Source organism: Amblyomma maculatum, chromosome 8, assembly GCF_055883805.1.
Source record: "Amblyomma maculatum isolate TAMU_Amacu chromosome 8, ASM5588380v1, whole genome shotgun sequence".
Lineage (NCBI taxonomy): Eukaryota > Metazoa > Arthropoda > Arachnida > Ixodida > Ixodidae > Amblyomma > Amblyomma maculatum.
This window is the reverse complement of record NC_139351.1, coordinates 100,325,661-100,342,261: the sequence shown is the minus strand read 5'-3', so window position 1 is coordinate 100,342,261 and position 16,601 is coordinate 100,325,661. Positions and strand designations below refer to the sequence as shown.

General features: G+C 41.8%; 1 protein-coding gene across 4 annotated transcripts in view; it reads right to left on the bottom strand.

Annotated features, from left to right (window-relative positions):
• Positions 1–16,601, bottom strand: part of niki (nimA-like kinase) — a 30,314-nt gene that overhangs the window by 2,277 nt on the left and 11,436 nt on the right. For 3 of the 4 annotated variants that reach the window (XM_084576971.1, XM_084576973.1, XM_084576974.1), the window contains 8 exons: positions 16,383–16,447; positions 12,049–12,206; positions 11,551–11,650; positions 10,387–10,463; positions 10,173–10,293; positions 9,379–9,529; positions 3,842–3,972; positions 2,994–3,140 (listed from right to left, as the gene is read on the bottom strand). In XM_084576971.1, the coding sequence (XP_084433097.1) occupies positions 2,994–3,140; positions 3,842–3,972; positions 9,379–9,529; positions 10,173–10,293; positions 10,387–10,463; positions 11,551–11,650; positions 12,049–12,206; positions 16,383–16,447 (950 nt within the window). The remainder of the gene's footprint in view (positions 1–2,993; positions 3,141–3,841; positions 3,973–9,378; positions 9,530–10,172; positions 10,294–10,386; positions 10,464–11,550; positions 11,651–12,048; positions 12,207–16,382; positions 16,448–16,601) is intronic. The other variant, XM_084576972.1, reaches the window with a different exon arrangement.

Below are 16,601 nucleotides of genomic sequence, written 5' to 3'. Positions count from 1 at the left end.
AACACAATGCTTAACCCCTAGCCCAAACCATCACCCTGTTAAATAGAGTGCAGGCTTGGCAAAATCATTAGAACAACTTGTGTATCTTTTGCAGCCGAACAACTTTCCTAACCGCTCGTGGTAGTTTACGTTGTCTGTTTCGCTTGCCACTCTCGCTTCTCTCTATATAGTACTAGCAATTCAAAAGGCTGGGAGGAGATGCTATGTCACATGCACAGAGCATTTCTTTGCAATTCCCTTCAATCATTTTAGAATGACTGCCTTTGTGGCGAGTTGGTTCATGACTTGAAATTGCTACGGCACAAAGAGGACAACACAAGAAAGAATATGGTGTTGTATTCATTTTTGTGTCATCTAGTCATGAACCAACTGACCCCATAAGCCGTCATTCTAAAGTACCTCTCTTGTACAGTGGGCCCTGTTATGGGTTTGACTCCCTCCTATGCTCAAGTATATGTGCTGAGTGCTGACATCGCATCTTCAACCTGCCGTGGTGCGCATGTGGTGTCATATTCTTTCTAGTGCGCCGTAATGTTTTCAAACCCTTCAACTGCTTGTGGCCCATATTAAGTTTACATGCCACCAAATATTTGTTACACGTCGTGCTCCCCATAGGTTTCAAAAAATTTGTATCAAGCCCAGCGCAAGAAGCATTGCACCTCTGGCACCAGTGTGCTGCCATCATTCCTGTGTTCAGCTGCATTTGATAGCAAAACATCGTGGCAGCCGTTTGGAGCAATTTTGGAGCACGAAAAGCAGAATGGAGCAAATTGAGCAGCGCTTCCACCGCTGCATATGGAGGAGTGGGTGAAATCATGCGTATAACTGAAACATAAGCATGACAGAGGTTTTTTGCACTAGGAATGGAACTTTTGTGAGCTAGAAAAAACAAAAAAACAAAAGACGTGTCAGCACTGCATACTGGCTGTTTTCACAAGCAAACTCTAATGGGTGGTATGAAGACAGTTTATTCTATACTGATCTTTGAGGAAATATTACATTGCCATTCTCTCACGAGTGGTGATCACAGAGTCCCTTGATGTCACAAGCTTAGTTGGGCGGTTTCCACTTTGTCGGCAATAAATGCACTGTTTACTCTGAACAAAAATGGGATTAAACTCTGTAATTCTCAAGCACTTGCCTCCATAGGACCATGCTCAACATGCAGGGCCTGTACGTTCACTAAGAGGACATTGCTATATTGTTCCTGCTCCCATTTAAATATGGAGCAGTGTTACAGTTGCACTTGCCAGTGTTGGGTAGCACACAACAGCTGTAACGAAAGTCATAAGAGTTCATTATTTTATCCTTTTTCTTATTGAAATAACTTCCACATAAAACTTCAATGATGATGCCAAAGCAAAAAACACAGCTGTGCCAGCAAAGCCATGTTTTTCTGCTGAGGAAGAGAAGCAGCAACCTGTTTCATGTTGCTTTACTTTCATGCTGCTGCCACCAAACAAGGTGTGGCAGTGCGACCTTGCTGTCTCTAAGTACCTCTCACAGTGAAACCTGATCGCAAATCTCGTGCAATGCCTTATTTTAAGGGTGTTCTTGACATAGCAACAGTCTACGCACAGCAAAGCCATGCATAGCATAGCATGCCCCCTGCCCAACCAGGGTCACCCAGGTGAAATTTTGGGTTGACTTTTGACGTACAAGTGTTGGTGTCTATTATGGTGTGTCGTCCCTAGCTAAACTGCTGACTGTAGCGTGGTGGAGAGCAATATAAAGGAGTTGCGCTTGCCCGGGCTCGTCAGTCCGAGCCAGAATGGAGAGCGAGCCGGACAGTCTACTGTGTCTTTCAAGCAGATTTACTGGTCTAACCAAGACTAAACCACTACTACTCGCAATTTCAAGCCTTCGCATGACCCAGCCGCAGTTACGTCTTACCCACGTGACGCTGTGATGTCACACCCCACGTGACACATGGGCTGGCAGGAGCTGCCGATTTGGGTCTCTTGTTTCACATGGGATGGTTATGTCGGAATCAGCCTGCTAGGACCCTGGCGTTCACGTTACCCCTATAGGCCACTAAGGCACGTTCATATGGGTTGGTTAAAGCGGGGCTTTATATGTGGGCTGAGGAAGAAGAAAAAAAGAAGAAGAATGCTCGGTCACTCGCAGCTAATGTTTTCGCTCAATATTTGGTTCAGCAGTGTTGAATCTTTGTCATTTTTTTTGTTGCGTGCCATCAACATAGACAATGCAGATTTTTAGTCAATTCCACTTGAAGCAATTAAACACGCTACTGCACTTAAAGAGGAACTTCGATGGTTTTTTATCTTTTTAGCTTTTGATTCAATACATTCCTCGGTGTGCCCTCATTCCGACACAAAAACAAGTTTTTCGAAATTCCAAGTAAAACTAGTACTTTTAAAAAGAAAGAATAGCAAATCAAAACTGAAACTGGTTTCATGGCCAGAAATGACGTTCCAGTTGACGAAAAGGCGATGTCGCATACAGTATCGCGAAAATGCGCATTGGATGGCGAAAATAAAGTATGGAAATCATGGCGCAGTGCATAAAATGTCCGAGATAGCCTAAAACAGGTCTCAAATTTTCATGATCACGCGGGGAGAGGACATTAAAGAAAGTATAATGTTTGGGACGGTCACAAACGCAGTGTTGCCCATAGATATCGTCTGAATGGAGGCCACAAAAACTGTACATTCTAAAATCTAGTTGCGTGCGAATTAATTATCGCACGGCGTCTAAATTTGGCAGAATGCACCAGGGTGGAGAGGAAACACTACAGTAAAATTTTTACGAGAATATACAAATGTCGAAAAACCTGTAGAGTTGCCCTCAAATATGTACTACGCTCTGATACAGCATAAAAAAAAAATGCACTACCAAATGCCATTTTTCTGCAAAATTTGACCACAGATAAGCGTGCAGTTCATGCGGGGAGGAACGTGCTGAAATGGACTGTTAGTGATGTGGTGTTCAGTAGACATTGGTGGGAAAAATTGTATGTAGTGCTGACGAACCTTTAAGGATGGCCACGAACAGATCCCCTGTACATCCGATGTGTGTAGCTTGTGTCTCAAGGGAGACCATCCTGACCTGTGTGCCGTTGCTGGTGGCAGCAGCAGCCAAGCTTGGTTGTGTGCCGAGGAGGAAGACCATACCAACATCTGCAGAGCAGTCATGAGTGCAGAATAGCTGGTAAGTGTTAAAGCTATTAAAGGCCCACAGCATGGTATGCATTCTCGTCGGAAGTCGCATGTTCATGACTATATCAATTCGTAAGCATTACTGTACAGAAGCTTCTTCATTTCGAGCTGGGTAAAACCATGCCGTTCTCTCAATTTCTCTCATCACCCTTTCTTTCTGTGCAGCCAACACCACGGAATACCACCAAGGAACAAACTTGCACTCCTGGTCAAAATTCAATAATAAGAAAATGGTATATTGCTTTTTGAGCTTGCAGTATCACAAGGCACTGAAAGATTCTTGAGCAGTTGAACTTGACTGAGAAGTCCTATGAATGATAAATAACAACTTGCCACTCCTAAACTTGAAAGTGAAACGTTGATGCAATCATATTTAAACTGCCATAAATCCAGAAAGGGGAAGTCAGTAGTGATTAATTTCTTTTTGGTCATTCTGTTTGCCCTTGCATCGTTCTACTCACAGTGGAAGGCATAAACTATTACAAGAAAACAAGGTTAATAAAAGAGACCTGTTCTGCTACATTTGGATGCAAATCAAGAAAGAGAGGCAAATGCCTTTTAAAGGGAGTTCTGCAACCAGCAATGTCGCTGCCAGGTTTCATACACCTGATAATGTGCACTTTGCTGTCCAATTCTAAGGAGCCACAACTTCATCTTCTCACCATTTAGAACAATGGTGCTGTCCTCATTTCCAGCCACACAAATCACGCGATGGCCTGCAAACAGGTGCCGGGGAAGCCTAGTGAATTCTGCAACATCCATGCCACGATTTCCAATGCCTAGTTTGCTGTTCCTGCAATAAAGCAAGTTGAGCAGTGGTGGAGAGATGATGACACAAATGTTGCCACGGCAGAATGCAAGCAAGCTCAAAATAGGTTTGCTATCTTTTGCAGCGCACTTGGTACTCTGGGAGCACTTCACCACTCAAAACTCGGTCAGAATTTCGCCTCCTCTTGAGTACGCTTCTATTTTGCATTACGCCACTGACTTCCTTCCTCAACAGTACCCCTGGATTCTTCAATTTTATTGACTTACCTTCGAACCTTTTCGTCACCACCCACAAAGAACTTGCAGCCTGCCTTCCTCCGTCATTCCCATTCCTTGTCAAGTATGATACCTGGCAGATATGTATCGACTAGAAGAGAAGCAGCCGCTCTGCAGCCACTTGGGTCACTTCACTGCTTAGAACTCTATCATGATTTCGCCCCTTCTGGCGTAGGTTAGTTACCTGCCGTTCTCGGCACTGTTCTGCTCAAATGACCTATTCTTACTCGCAGTGTCGCCTGCTATGTTTCTATTACTTTAATGCAATCCTTTTTTTTTTTATGCTTGTTCTGGCAGGTAACACGGAACTTAACCCTGGGTCGTCTGTATCACTAGAGTCTATTTTTGAAGCCACTGCACGTCTCGAACAATGCCACAATAATAGCTGAGGTGCCAGCTATTTGAGGTACCCAGCGTAACATAGAAGAAATTGTTACTCATCTGCCTCTGCATGTTGATGATTTGGAAAGAAATGTTGGGAGTGATCACTTGAAAAGCCCTGCCCACACATTATTGCAATTTAGAACAGAACTAAGCTTTCATTTGAAATCAAACAGCTCACCGAAAAATGTGATGACACAGAGAACTGCCTTTGTAGGTCGAACCTTATCTTTTTTAGAATTCCGGATGTAAAGGACGAAATGGCATGACCTGAAGAATATGTAGTTTCCTTCTGGTGTGAGAAACTTAGTGCATTAATTGATCCTGCTGATACTGAGCGTGCAAACCGAATGGGATGCTACATGGAAATAAAGAATCGCCCCATAAGTGCAAAATCTGCATGTTCCAAAAGCAAATCAGTCATTTTTTGGAGTTTACTGTTCACCAAGGTCAGATTGTCCCGAAAAATGTTTTTGTATATGCTCAACAAACTAACGCTGTGTTCAAGGTATGTTTCACAGAACTCATGATTGATACAGTGACACAACCGATTCTTTTACAGAGCTGCCGCCGTCATAGCCATCACCACCACCTGCTTTCCACCCTCTACAGGCCAATCCTCATCAATTTTCATTGGCTTACAGGAGTGCACAGGCTTCTTAGATGGTGACGCTATTATTAACAAATATCCGCAGTTAACTCCCAAATAAAGAAGGAGTATGATCCCTCCTTGAAGGCAGTTCTACTGATAATGCTATTTTTATCGGGTCTTGGCTGACCACAGGCATCAAGTACCACAGGCAATGAAATATTTTTTTTTTTTTTTTGCTTACAAGTGTGACAGAGCGAGAAGGGGTGGTGGTGTCCTTATTTTCACATATCAAAATTGCATACATCCCTTGTCGATCCTAATTGTTCTAATGAGATACTTTGCATTAAACTAGCCCTTCCAACCTGTACAAATCAGATTGTTGCTTGTTATTAGCCTCCTAATTGTGACCCTTTCTTACCAACCTTCACTCCGTCCTCCACACTCCTGCTTTGCCCACATCAACTTCCTGCTTTGTGGAGACGTAACTTTTTAGATACTGACTGGGAAAACATTTCAGCACCTTCCGATTTGTTGAACAATTTTATTGACTTGGTCCTCACGTTTAACCCCACTATGAGTTGGCACAGTTAAAGTGCCAACTCATAGTGGTGACATTCTCAATCTCATTCTCGCTTATAATCTCGAGTTAAACGAGTCGTTAACAAGCATCACTAGTCTAAGTGATCATGAAGTGCTTGTTTTCAATTTTTCAGTTCCCTTCCTCACCAAGCAACTATATATGACTATAATAAAGTCAATTTCTGCACTATTATTCAAGAGAGAGATTTTTCCCACTTCTTCCATCAAACTGCACATGCTAGATCAGTAGAACAAAACTGGTTGCTCTACAAGAATAAAAGCTTATCCCTTGTTGAAACCGGTAATTATAATAAGCCCGGTGAATATAATAAGGTATAGCAACGCCCTATGACGATTAGCAAACAAAAAGGAGCACCTCTTCTGTGTGGCCAAGCACACTAATTCAGTTGAAAAATGGGAAAAGTAGAACAAGTACCTACATGAATACATTAGCCTATTACGACATTCTAAAAAAGAAATTTTTTTACAAAGATCTTGTAAAAAGATTCCTTACCGCCAAGAAATTCTGGATTTTGGTAACTCCAAGCAAAAGCCGCACTAAAAACATTTGGTTGGCTAATGAAGATGGCCTACATGTCCCTTACGATAAGCATGCAGATGTCATGAATTCACATCTTTCCTTTGCGTTCATGTATGAACCTACACTTCATATTCCCTCAATACTGCCACTAATTTTTATAGCCCATAAGGGTATCGGCAAACCCACCGACAACCTTAAGTTGTCATAGCTGCCAAAATTGTGAAGGGAACTGTGAGCCTTTCTAGCTGTACCCTGGAAATTATTTTCAAACGGTGATATAAATTATTGGTGTACTAGTAAAGTGACACCAGTATTTCAAGGTAGGCAGTCGATTCTATACTTCGAATTGCCACCAATTTCATTAATATCACTTCATGCAAACTAGTGGAGCACACTTTATACTCGCAGATCGCATCACACCTCGACATTAATGCTTTCCTTTATGAAAAATGGCACGGTTATAAGTTAGGTCATTCATGCGAGTTCCAACTTTTCAAATTCACCACAGATCTTCACTTAAACGTAGATTCTTCTTTCCAAACTGACATCATCTGCCTAGACTTTTCTAAAGCCTTCAATCGTGTTCCGCATCGGCGTTCCATGGCCAAACCCTCGTGCCTCCACACTGATCTCTTATTCTTATCATGGATTGACTGCTTTCTCTGTGGCCACTCACAACATAAAGTTATTGGCAACCACAAATCAAAAAGTACTAAAGTCATCTCTGGTATCTTTCAGAGATCGGTGCTTGTACCACTCCTTTTTCTGATATTTATAAACAATATTCCTAGTGCCGTATCACACGGTATCCGCCTCTTTGCAGACGATTGTGTCCTTTACCGCCGCATACTAAAGACAATCAATATGCTTCAACGCAACTTAGACCTCATAGAAGCATGGAATATGTCGTGACTAATACAGATTAACATTTCTAAATGCAAGTTCATGCATGTATCAAGAAAACGTAGTAACCTCAGCTGTCCATTCATTAAATTCTATACCACTCTCTGAAGCGAATAATACAGGTATCTTGGAATCGTGAACGACAAACTAACCTGGTCTGAGCATATTAATAAAGTTTGTACAGAAGCTTTTGAGTTGCTTGGATTTATCAAACGATCCCTCGCTTTTTCACCCCATTCTATCCATGAACTCGCCTATGAAAAATTCATCCATTCTAAACTCAAATATGCCTCAGTTATCTGGAATCCTCATCAAAACTATCTAACCAATCAGCTTAACGCCATCGAAAATCGCACAACCCGTTTTATCACATCACAGTGTGACATATGACACAGTATGACCCTTATCAAGGCATCCCTCAATCTTCAAGCCCTGGCATTTCGGCGTACGATTTCACAGCTTTGTTTACTCCACAAATGTATTACACTTTTCAACAGCTAAGAAACACTGCCTTGCACCTGCCACTTTGCACCTCATGACTAAGTTTGCAGCGCTTACACAACTCCGCAAACTCGTTCAACAAATCTTTTCTACCCAAAACCCAGGCAATTATTAACAGCACATTTCAAGTGCTGAGGTATTTTCTGTGTTTCTGAGTGCTATGTATGATATCTTGTTTTCTTTTTCTCCCTCTGGAAGTTGTTGCCTCTTTCATGTTGATATATTGTTTTTTTGTTTTTTATTTGTTTCTATAACAAGAATCCTGTACTTTGTATTTCGGGTTGATATTACTAAAAAATGTGTTATGTAATGGCTTCACCACCCCCGCTCCCCTTATGCAATGTCCTAAACTAAGAGTTTTAAGGGTAAACAAATGATGACAAGTGGAGCCAAGCGAAAAAAAAAGTGACATTGTGTTGGGCTTGATGTTGTCATTATAATCATACTAAGGCCAAGTCTATACTCTAGAGGCTGCTTGTTGAACACCTGTAACTTCAGACGTTTTTTAGAATGGCACTGGCTGCCTCAGCAGCAAAAACACGTGCGAAATTGACACCACATTTTGTTTGATTTATCAGTCGAAACCTTTTGCACATTGTTTACTAACTGCATGCTTGAAAGGAGTAGAACGGCTCTTGTTGGCCTTGCAACAACGTTCAGAGACCATCAAACAGAATAGGATGCATAACAGGGAAAATGGGGGTAAGCAGAAGTTAACCTGTATCAACTGATTACTGCATTGCAATAACAAACAGGCTACTTTAACTGAAAATGGAGCTTTTATAAACTAGAAAGTGCCTAGAGGTAAGGTTATCATTATCTCTGAACGCATTCGCTAGCAGACAACGTTGACATCGAGTACTTTGCCATTGACAGATCTCTGGGGTTATCATCATCATCATCAGCCTGCCTATACCCACTGCAGGGCGAAGGCCTCTCCCATATTTCTCCAATTAACCCGGTTCTGTGCTAGCTGCAAACTTCTTAACCTCATCCGCCCACCTAACTTTCTGCCGCCCCCTGCTAAGCTTTCCTTTCCTTGGAATCCAGTTTGTTACCTTAAGCGACCATCGGTTATCCTCTCTTTGCACTACATGTCCTGCCCATGTCCACTTCTTCTTCTTAATTTCCGCTAGAATGCCGGTAACTTGAGTTATTTCTCTGACCCACTCTGCACGCTTCCTATCTCTTAATATTACCCCTACCATTTTTCGTTCCATAGCCCTCTGCATTGTCCTCAACTTAAGTAGAACCCTCTTGGTTAGCCTCCACGTTTCAGCCCCATAGGTGAGTACAGGTAAGATGCAACTGTTGTATACTTTCCTCTTGAGCGATACCAGTAAGCTGCTAGTCATAATCTGCGAGTGCTTGCCAAATACAATCCAACCCAATGTTATTCTTCTTGTTATTTCCTCTGGGGCTATATCGTACCACTATTCATCCGCGGGCAATACCCACGAAGTCAGTAACTCTCTTTAATGTCATTTTCAATGCCATGAGCTTGAATCAAATAGCAGTTAAAAGCATTTATTTTCAATTCCAAATTTTTCAGCCTATGTCTTTTCATCTGTTGCTACCAAGTGAAGGACATCAACAGGACAGGGCCACAAAAGACCAAGAAATGAAATTTGACTCAAAGTGTTCCTTAGCGTGTGGACCTGTTGCTGCCGCACACCCACAGCTCGCCTGCGTCCGTGATGAGGAAGCTGCTGTCTGCAGTGCAGAAGCAGTGCACGGGAAAGACACCCCTTGGAAGCTCTACTTTCACCGGAAGGTCTGTTGAAGCCGAAAGCTCGACCCCTAGCATACCTGTGGAAGAAGTGAACAGAAGGAGGCACATGTGAATGCTCACATTTTTCAAATAGGTTACCTTCTTACTTTTAATTTTTAGTGCATGTAGGAAAAAGACGAAGATTCGCACACTAGAATACAGTGCCACTCTGTAGTGCTATGTAGTATTGTGACAATGCGTGCACACCAAGTCAGTCTGCATGCAGCATTATTGCTCTGTATGTTCCAAGCCCCAACCAGAGCTGAATCTCCCCTAAACAGACTGCAAAAAGCTGAAAATAATAAAGCTGAACAAAGAATGAAGCCAAATAAAAAAGAAATTTGCCTCTTCGACCATGTAGACGTAGTTGGCTGCTGTCAAATTAGCATTGAATTGCGCCATGACATATGTCACATTCACAAGGCTGAGATATGCCATACCAAGATACTTTGTTGGGCGAGTTGGTACTTATTCATTATTGATATAAACAGCGCGAACACGAAAACAAGGGACAAGAAACACGAAAGCCACAGTACATGCGCTGTGGCTTTCGTGTTTCTTGGCCCTTGTTTTCGTGTTCGCGCTGTTTATATCAATAATGAGATATGCCAAGCTCGCGAGGTGGCAGCTATAGCATCTCGCGTTAAAACACTAAAAGGATAAGCAACAAAAAGCAGATACCATGTCTGGCATCTCCCCATGCGAAGACTTCATGCTTTTCATCGATAGCTATGACGTGTGATGCTGCACAAGCCATGTCGCATATTTCGTGGCCGAGCAAAGCTTCCACTATTTTCGGCTTCTGAAAAAAAGAAAAATCTGAAGTATTAATGCCCAATGAGTTACCTTACATGTAAGCGAGATTAAGTATGAGTTTGATTCGTGTTAGACGTACGCTATAAATGTCAGAATGGTCTCCATGACCGAGGCTACCGGAATCACCACACCCACAAGACAGGAGAATCTTGCGTTCTGTGAGAAATGGGCATTAATCAAAGTAGTAATGGGAAAGGTCAAATTTACATTTGCCTAGACAGACGATTCATGCCACTCTAAACACTCTATGTTGCCTTTCAGATGTACTTTATATTTTACAGTTCTGTAGAGAGTACTGCTACAAAATAAGTTAAAGTTCCCTGGCTTGTCTGGAGACTTAGTTTATCATTATGTATCATACCTTTTAATGCAAAAGCATTACTTCGCTATGTTCACAGATTTCTGTACGCAGACCGCGTCAGCAAAATTGTGTCCGCAGCAGTTGTGAGCAATTGAGAAGTGGTAGAGGTTAATGAGTGGAGTCAATCGATAGAGGGTGACAATGTTGTGTCCAAAAATAATTAGTGCTATAAGTTAATTAAGTAATTAATTAGAGGCAAAACATGTGAAAGTAAAGGCGAAAATGGTCTCATTAGCCAATGGCTTGGCGCCACATTTGAATGTATCAAATACTAAAATAGTTAATTAAATCAGTCAAATAAGGTGACGTCAAGCATGTGACATCAGGCAACCTGAAGTCGAGCCAAAAATGTGCATAGGAAGGGACTGGCGCGCAATTTGAAAGTACCAAAGACTGATGTAGTTAATTAAGGTATTCAATTAGGGTGACATCACGCAACAGGAAGTAGAGCCGAAAAAGGGCATAGGAAGGGATTGGCGTGCAATTTGAAAGTACCAAAGACTAAAATGGGTAAACAAGAAGTGAATTAAGCAATTAACAGCAGTATCCGTGCTTTCGCATATCTCCAATACAGATTCTGCAGTGCTTTTTAATTTTCGTTTCTTTTTTTTTAATGGCTATTAGACAGGAACAGTGAAAAAGGCTGCTATGTATAAAACCTATGTTGAGAATCCTCACATTTTTGTTGCGGGTTGAAACCTCACACTAATAGAATTTCAGTAGTGCACAGTAGACCGAGAGCTTAGGCTATGATACGATGCGTATATGCAAAAGGTCTAAGAAAGAAAGCTTAAGAGAGCTGATGGCAAGAACTGTAAAGGACATTCGTAACCTTTTGGTTAATTCAACTAACTAAGTAAATGAGGTGAGTTGATAGGTTACCTGACAGCAAAACAATGAAATCAGTCCCACAGCTGGCGCGTATAATGTGATCGTTGTGGTGGTCCTTCACAACTTTCGGTTTGTAGGTCTTTTTCCCTGCCTGAAATCAAAAGGGCAGTGACGATGTTCAATGCGAGCTTGTTTGAACATAAGTACCTCTTTCTCTTCATGACAGAAAATTGCTAACATTGCCTTCCCCCTTCCTCTCTTTTTTAAGTTTAAATCAAGCAATTGCAACTGCATTTTAAGCAAATTATGCCCTGTCTATAAACATTCTTATGAGCAGAATTAAACTGAAGAAATTAAATTGCAATGTCATTTTATTTGCTTTTATCACTAAGTAGTGGAATGACAGTAAAAAAAAAAAAAAGAAAATCTTTTACTACATGCATACACTGTTTTTTCTGAGCTCCAGAACCAGTTCAACTTGCCACACACTTTCTATGTGCAGTACTAAAAAAGAAACAGCTTATCTGAAATTAATGATTCCAGCAGCACCATGTTCCAAGTAATGGCGCTTCCTTGTGCAGTGATGCCCACGACTGCATTCAGCCCAACAGCCACTTCACTGATGTGGCTGTGCCCATCAGGCATGTCTAACGTCGTTGCTGCCACCCTGCCACTCTCCCAAACAAGCAGCGAGGTTGAAAGATCTCCTGGAAAATTTCAGGATGGATAACGTACAAGCACGAATGAGCTTTACTGTTAACACTGCTTGTTAAAGGGCCCCCTAAATGCTACTCGCGGTAATATTCTAATGCAGGAAATCCATAGAGGTGCCCTTTATGAGCACTTTAGTCAAATTTGAAAGCTTTGCATGGTGTGTATAAGTTACAAATAATTGTCAAAAAGTGCTCCTGGCGGCGGCTTGCAACCGATTGGGGGTGGCACATCCCCGCGTGCACTGTGAGCAAACCCCCTATGTGATGTCATATGGATTTGCTGAGGCATGACGGGGTGCTGTAGACTTGTTTACTTCTTTTTTTCTTGCACGCCAGCGTGGACTGAGTTGAGGGAAGAGAGGAGGAGCATCATTTTCGATTGCCCATATCTACAGTGCTAATGAAGCTAGCTTAAATATTTTTGCGTTGCTGTGACGACTGATAGGACACCTATTGCTCGTGCGCATTTTATAGTTTTAGTAAATAGCTTTTAATGGGCCCTTTAAATAGCACTACTATTACTCTTAACTGTACACAGTATAGAGCGCACAAGCATGCCAAGTGGCAGTGTCAAATTGCAAGAACACTTTGCATATGGCCATGGCTGCTGTGTTGCCTCATGCTTAGCAAACAAAGTGATCAATCTGCATGACAAAGGCAATAAACATGGAACATAGAAAAACAGACGTAATGAATCTTTACAGCAACTTTAACATCTTTAATTAATTAATTAATTAATTAAACTTAACTGATAATCTAGAAGCTGTCCAAAATTGTGCAGACCATTTTATTTCATCTGACTACGATACCCACTCCAGCATTAGCAGCATAAAATTACCTCTAGACATCGAGCCTCAGGTACACAGGTAGAAAATCGCCTGTTTTTTTTTCCATAACCTGTACTAGTTTTCCTACACTTCGGGACTCCCTTCTGCTCCAAGCCCTCTAAACTTTGCACAGTCTTTTCAACTCCATGAGCATTCTCCGCCTGCACGGATCCTCTAACGCATTCAACAAGTAAAAAACACATATAAATACGTCCTTTCCGGAGCAAAATTCCGTTTCAAGTCTAGCGCGTATCTTGTTCCATTACCTTCTGTGTGCATCTTCCTTGTGCGCTCGCCACTATGCCAGAATCTGTACACCAACTAGCCCATTGAAGAATGGGATTACCAGAATGTATTGTTATAGAATGCAATCCATGTAAGTTCCGGCAGTTGCTGACAGTGTAGTACCTGAAAACCTGAAGTGAATTGTTCTTATATTCACGCATTACCTTTTTGCTGTCATTTTGTAAATGCCCACGCCAATCTGCAGGGTTTCTGTACTTTTTCCTCTTCTATCCTGCTCTGATATGACTGATACTCACTGTATGTTAATGACCATTTGCATTATTCTGATGTCCCCCCCCCCCCTTTTGTAATACCCCCTTCAAGGGGTATTTCAGGGCCAATAAATGATAATAAAAAATGATGATATTTTGTGCAAATTAAATCCACAGCAGAGTAAATTCATCAAGTGCAGAATCTCAGTTTAAATGAGCCTCGGAAACTCCTTCGTATTAAAGGTAGGCGAATGAAAGCCTCACCACTTACAGAGCTTGATCTCTTCTTTCTAAATCTGTTCCCAGCTTTAAGGCGGTTCCTGCCCTAAATACCATGCATGAGTGAAAAGCAGTGCATCCCTGTGCAGCCTTGACAGAGCAGAGAAAATTATTTAAAATAGTTCTTGTCACTAATGCTTCACTGTTCCCTTTAAGATGCACCATTTTGAGATAGCTGGTGTATCATTGTTAGTGGCTGGTACTTGAATATTTAAAAAGAAATGGGGTCTTAAAAATAATGCTAACTGCAGCAAAACCTTGGTAGTTGCATTCTGCACTTTAAAGGCTATATATGCAACTAAAATAAGCACATGAAATGCTGTGCACAGAAGCCATGTTTGGCTTAAACCAACAAGGCGAGAAAAACGTGATTGAAAGTTATCTAGAAGTCCAGTCAAAATGGTGGATATTGGCAGTCAAAATGTGAAAATATATATTTTTTTAAAGTTAAAGTTAGTACTTCTTGGAAGAGTGGAAAAGCGTGCAAAGCCTGATTCAAGGCAATGCAAAGGTTTGGCACATCATGCACTTGAATATAGGTCAACCTCTCATAGCCATCGCAAGAGCTTTAACCAAGGTTTCTAATATGTTAACAATAGCCCTGTATATATGGACTCGACAGAGTGGGGTCGAGTAAGCCTGTCAAGTGAGTAAAAAACCAGCTGTCGGGTTCATGTATACGCGGTCGGGTCAAGTAAAATAGGCGCGAAGCCGGTCGCGTTAACTCGCTTGCAGGGAGTAGGTTAACTCGCTTGACCCACTTGTCTAAAAGCATCTAAATGCTGTCAAGCCAGGGAGTCGAGTTATGGCGAACTCCGAGATCAAAAAGCCTCCGGAGTGGCGAGGAGCGTCGCCAAAGTTGAATGCTTTTTAGCCCTCATCAGCGATAAAAAATAATAGTTGAAGCTCTCGATAGCAAATGGCAACAAAATTAAATGCAAGTAAAAATTTGCACAAAACTTCAAATCTCGACATTACGTGCCACTGCGATGCTTACTCGCTAGAAAGCGAGTTCATGTAGACACCAACCGGGTCGAGTAATGGTGACCTCGCTTACTCGACGATGACTCGACCTGGTGCTGTCGTGTCCACGTATACAGGGCTAATTATAATTTGCTCTCTGGTAGCACTAAAACACTAAAGTTGCATTCTACATGCACCAAGGAATATGATTGATTGATTGGTTGATTTGAGAAGTTTAACGTCCCAAGGCAACTCAGGCTATGAGAAACGTCGTAGTGGAGGACTCTGGAAATTTTGACCACCTGGGGTTCTTTAACGTGCACTAACATCACACAGCACATGGGCGCCTTGCTTCTCGCCTCCATCGAAAAGCGGCCGCCGAGGCCGGGATTCGATCCCGCATACTTGGGAACAATAGTCAAGCGCCGTAACCACTGCGTCACCCCGGCAGGGCACTAAGGATTATGCATGGCAAGTTTGTTTCAATGCAATTAAATTAAATGCACAAAATGTTGGGCAGGAAAGCCTTAATATGAGGCAGCAAAAAATAGACAAGGACGAACACAAGACAACAGGACTGGTACTGAACTACCAGCAGTTTACTGAAAGCAGGGAGCAGCTTTTATACACAACCCACAAGACACGAGACCAAGCGTAACAAAAATTATCAAACAAAACATCATCCTTCTATTGTCCTAAAAGCATGTTAAACCTTTATCTGCAAACTTTTTTGAAATACGTGTCAATACATCGAAGCAGAAGCAGGATCACATTTAAAACTGTTTTAAGAAACTGAATTCCTTGTCAATCAGTAAAACAGAAGGGGTGCTGACACACTGGTCTCCAGACTTTGCAATCACCAGTGCCTCAATGATGACCCTTCCGATTTCTGTCCGAGCCTATGCTTTGTCTATCATTTTTGCAAACAGTGACTCAAACTTCTTAGACGCTTTGCATAATTTGTTTCACAGTGCTCATCCAGATGGCCACTGGCTTCGTTATGTACTAGACGTCGGTGTTCAATCAATCTCTCATTGAGGCCACTTTGGCCAATGTACACACGGCCACACGATGTTCGTCCCCGTCTATTCGCGCTGCCTCTTAATATACATTCTCACCAGCAAGCCTAAACCAGAACTCCAGGAAAGAGCTGAGAAAAATGTAACTGTAGGTTTACAAAGGTCCTGCGAAAGAGCTTGGCGCTAGCGGTGAAAGTATATTTCTTATACTTCCTGGGAATGATATGGCAAATCCGGCCTTGAGAAGTCAAAGCATTAGACATAACAGCTTGCACAACCACACAACCATGATTGTGGGACAACACCGTCATTTTACACATAATTCATGTGAAAATGGTTTGGATCTGCAGCTATTATAAGCGCCGCGAGTGTTTCAACCCAGTTTTTCAATGATTTTTTGCACTTCACTGAGAAATAATCATGGTTTCTCAGTCAAAATAACAATTACAGCTTTAGTGTTTAAAGAAAATTTCCATTTTTTTAATGCACATGTACCCTTTTTAAAGGCAAAGTACAAAACTAGCCCTGCTTTGTACAGTACATGTACCAGTGTATCTAATTTAAGCAAGGACATAATGGTCATACCTGAGCTGTAATGGGAGCATCGTCCAATGCTAGCAAGGGATAGTGTTGAGGACAGACGATCTTTCCTGGAGAAAAAGCACAGTTCTTTGTTAAGCCTTTCAATATTTCCATTTTCATCATGCACATCTGGGGGCCTTTTTGTTTTCCAGTCAAAGCAACATGGTTCAGAGTGGTTTTCACATTACTCTCTTGGGCAAATAATGTCCCACCCCCCTTCAA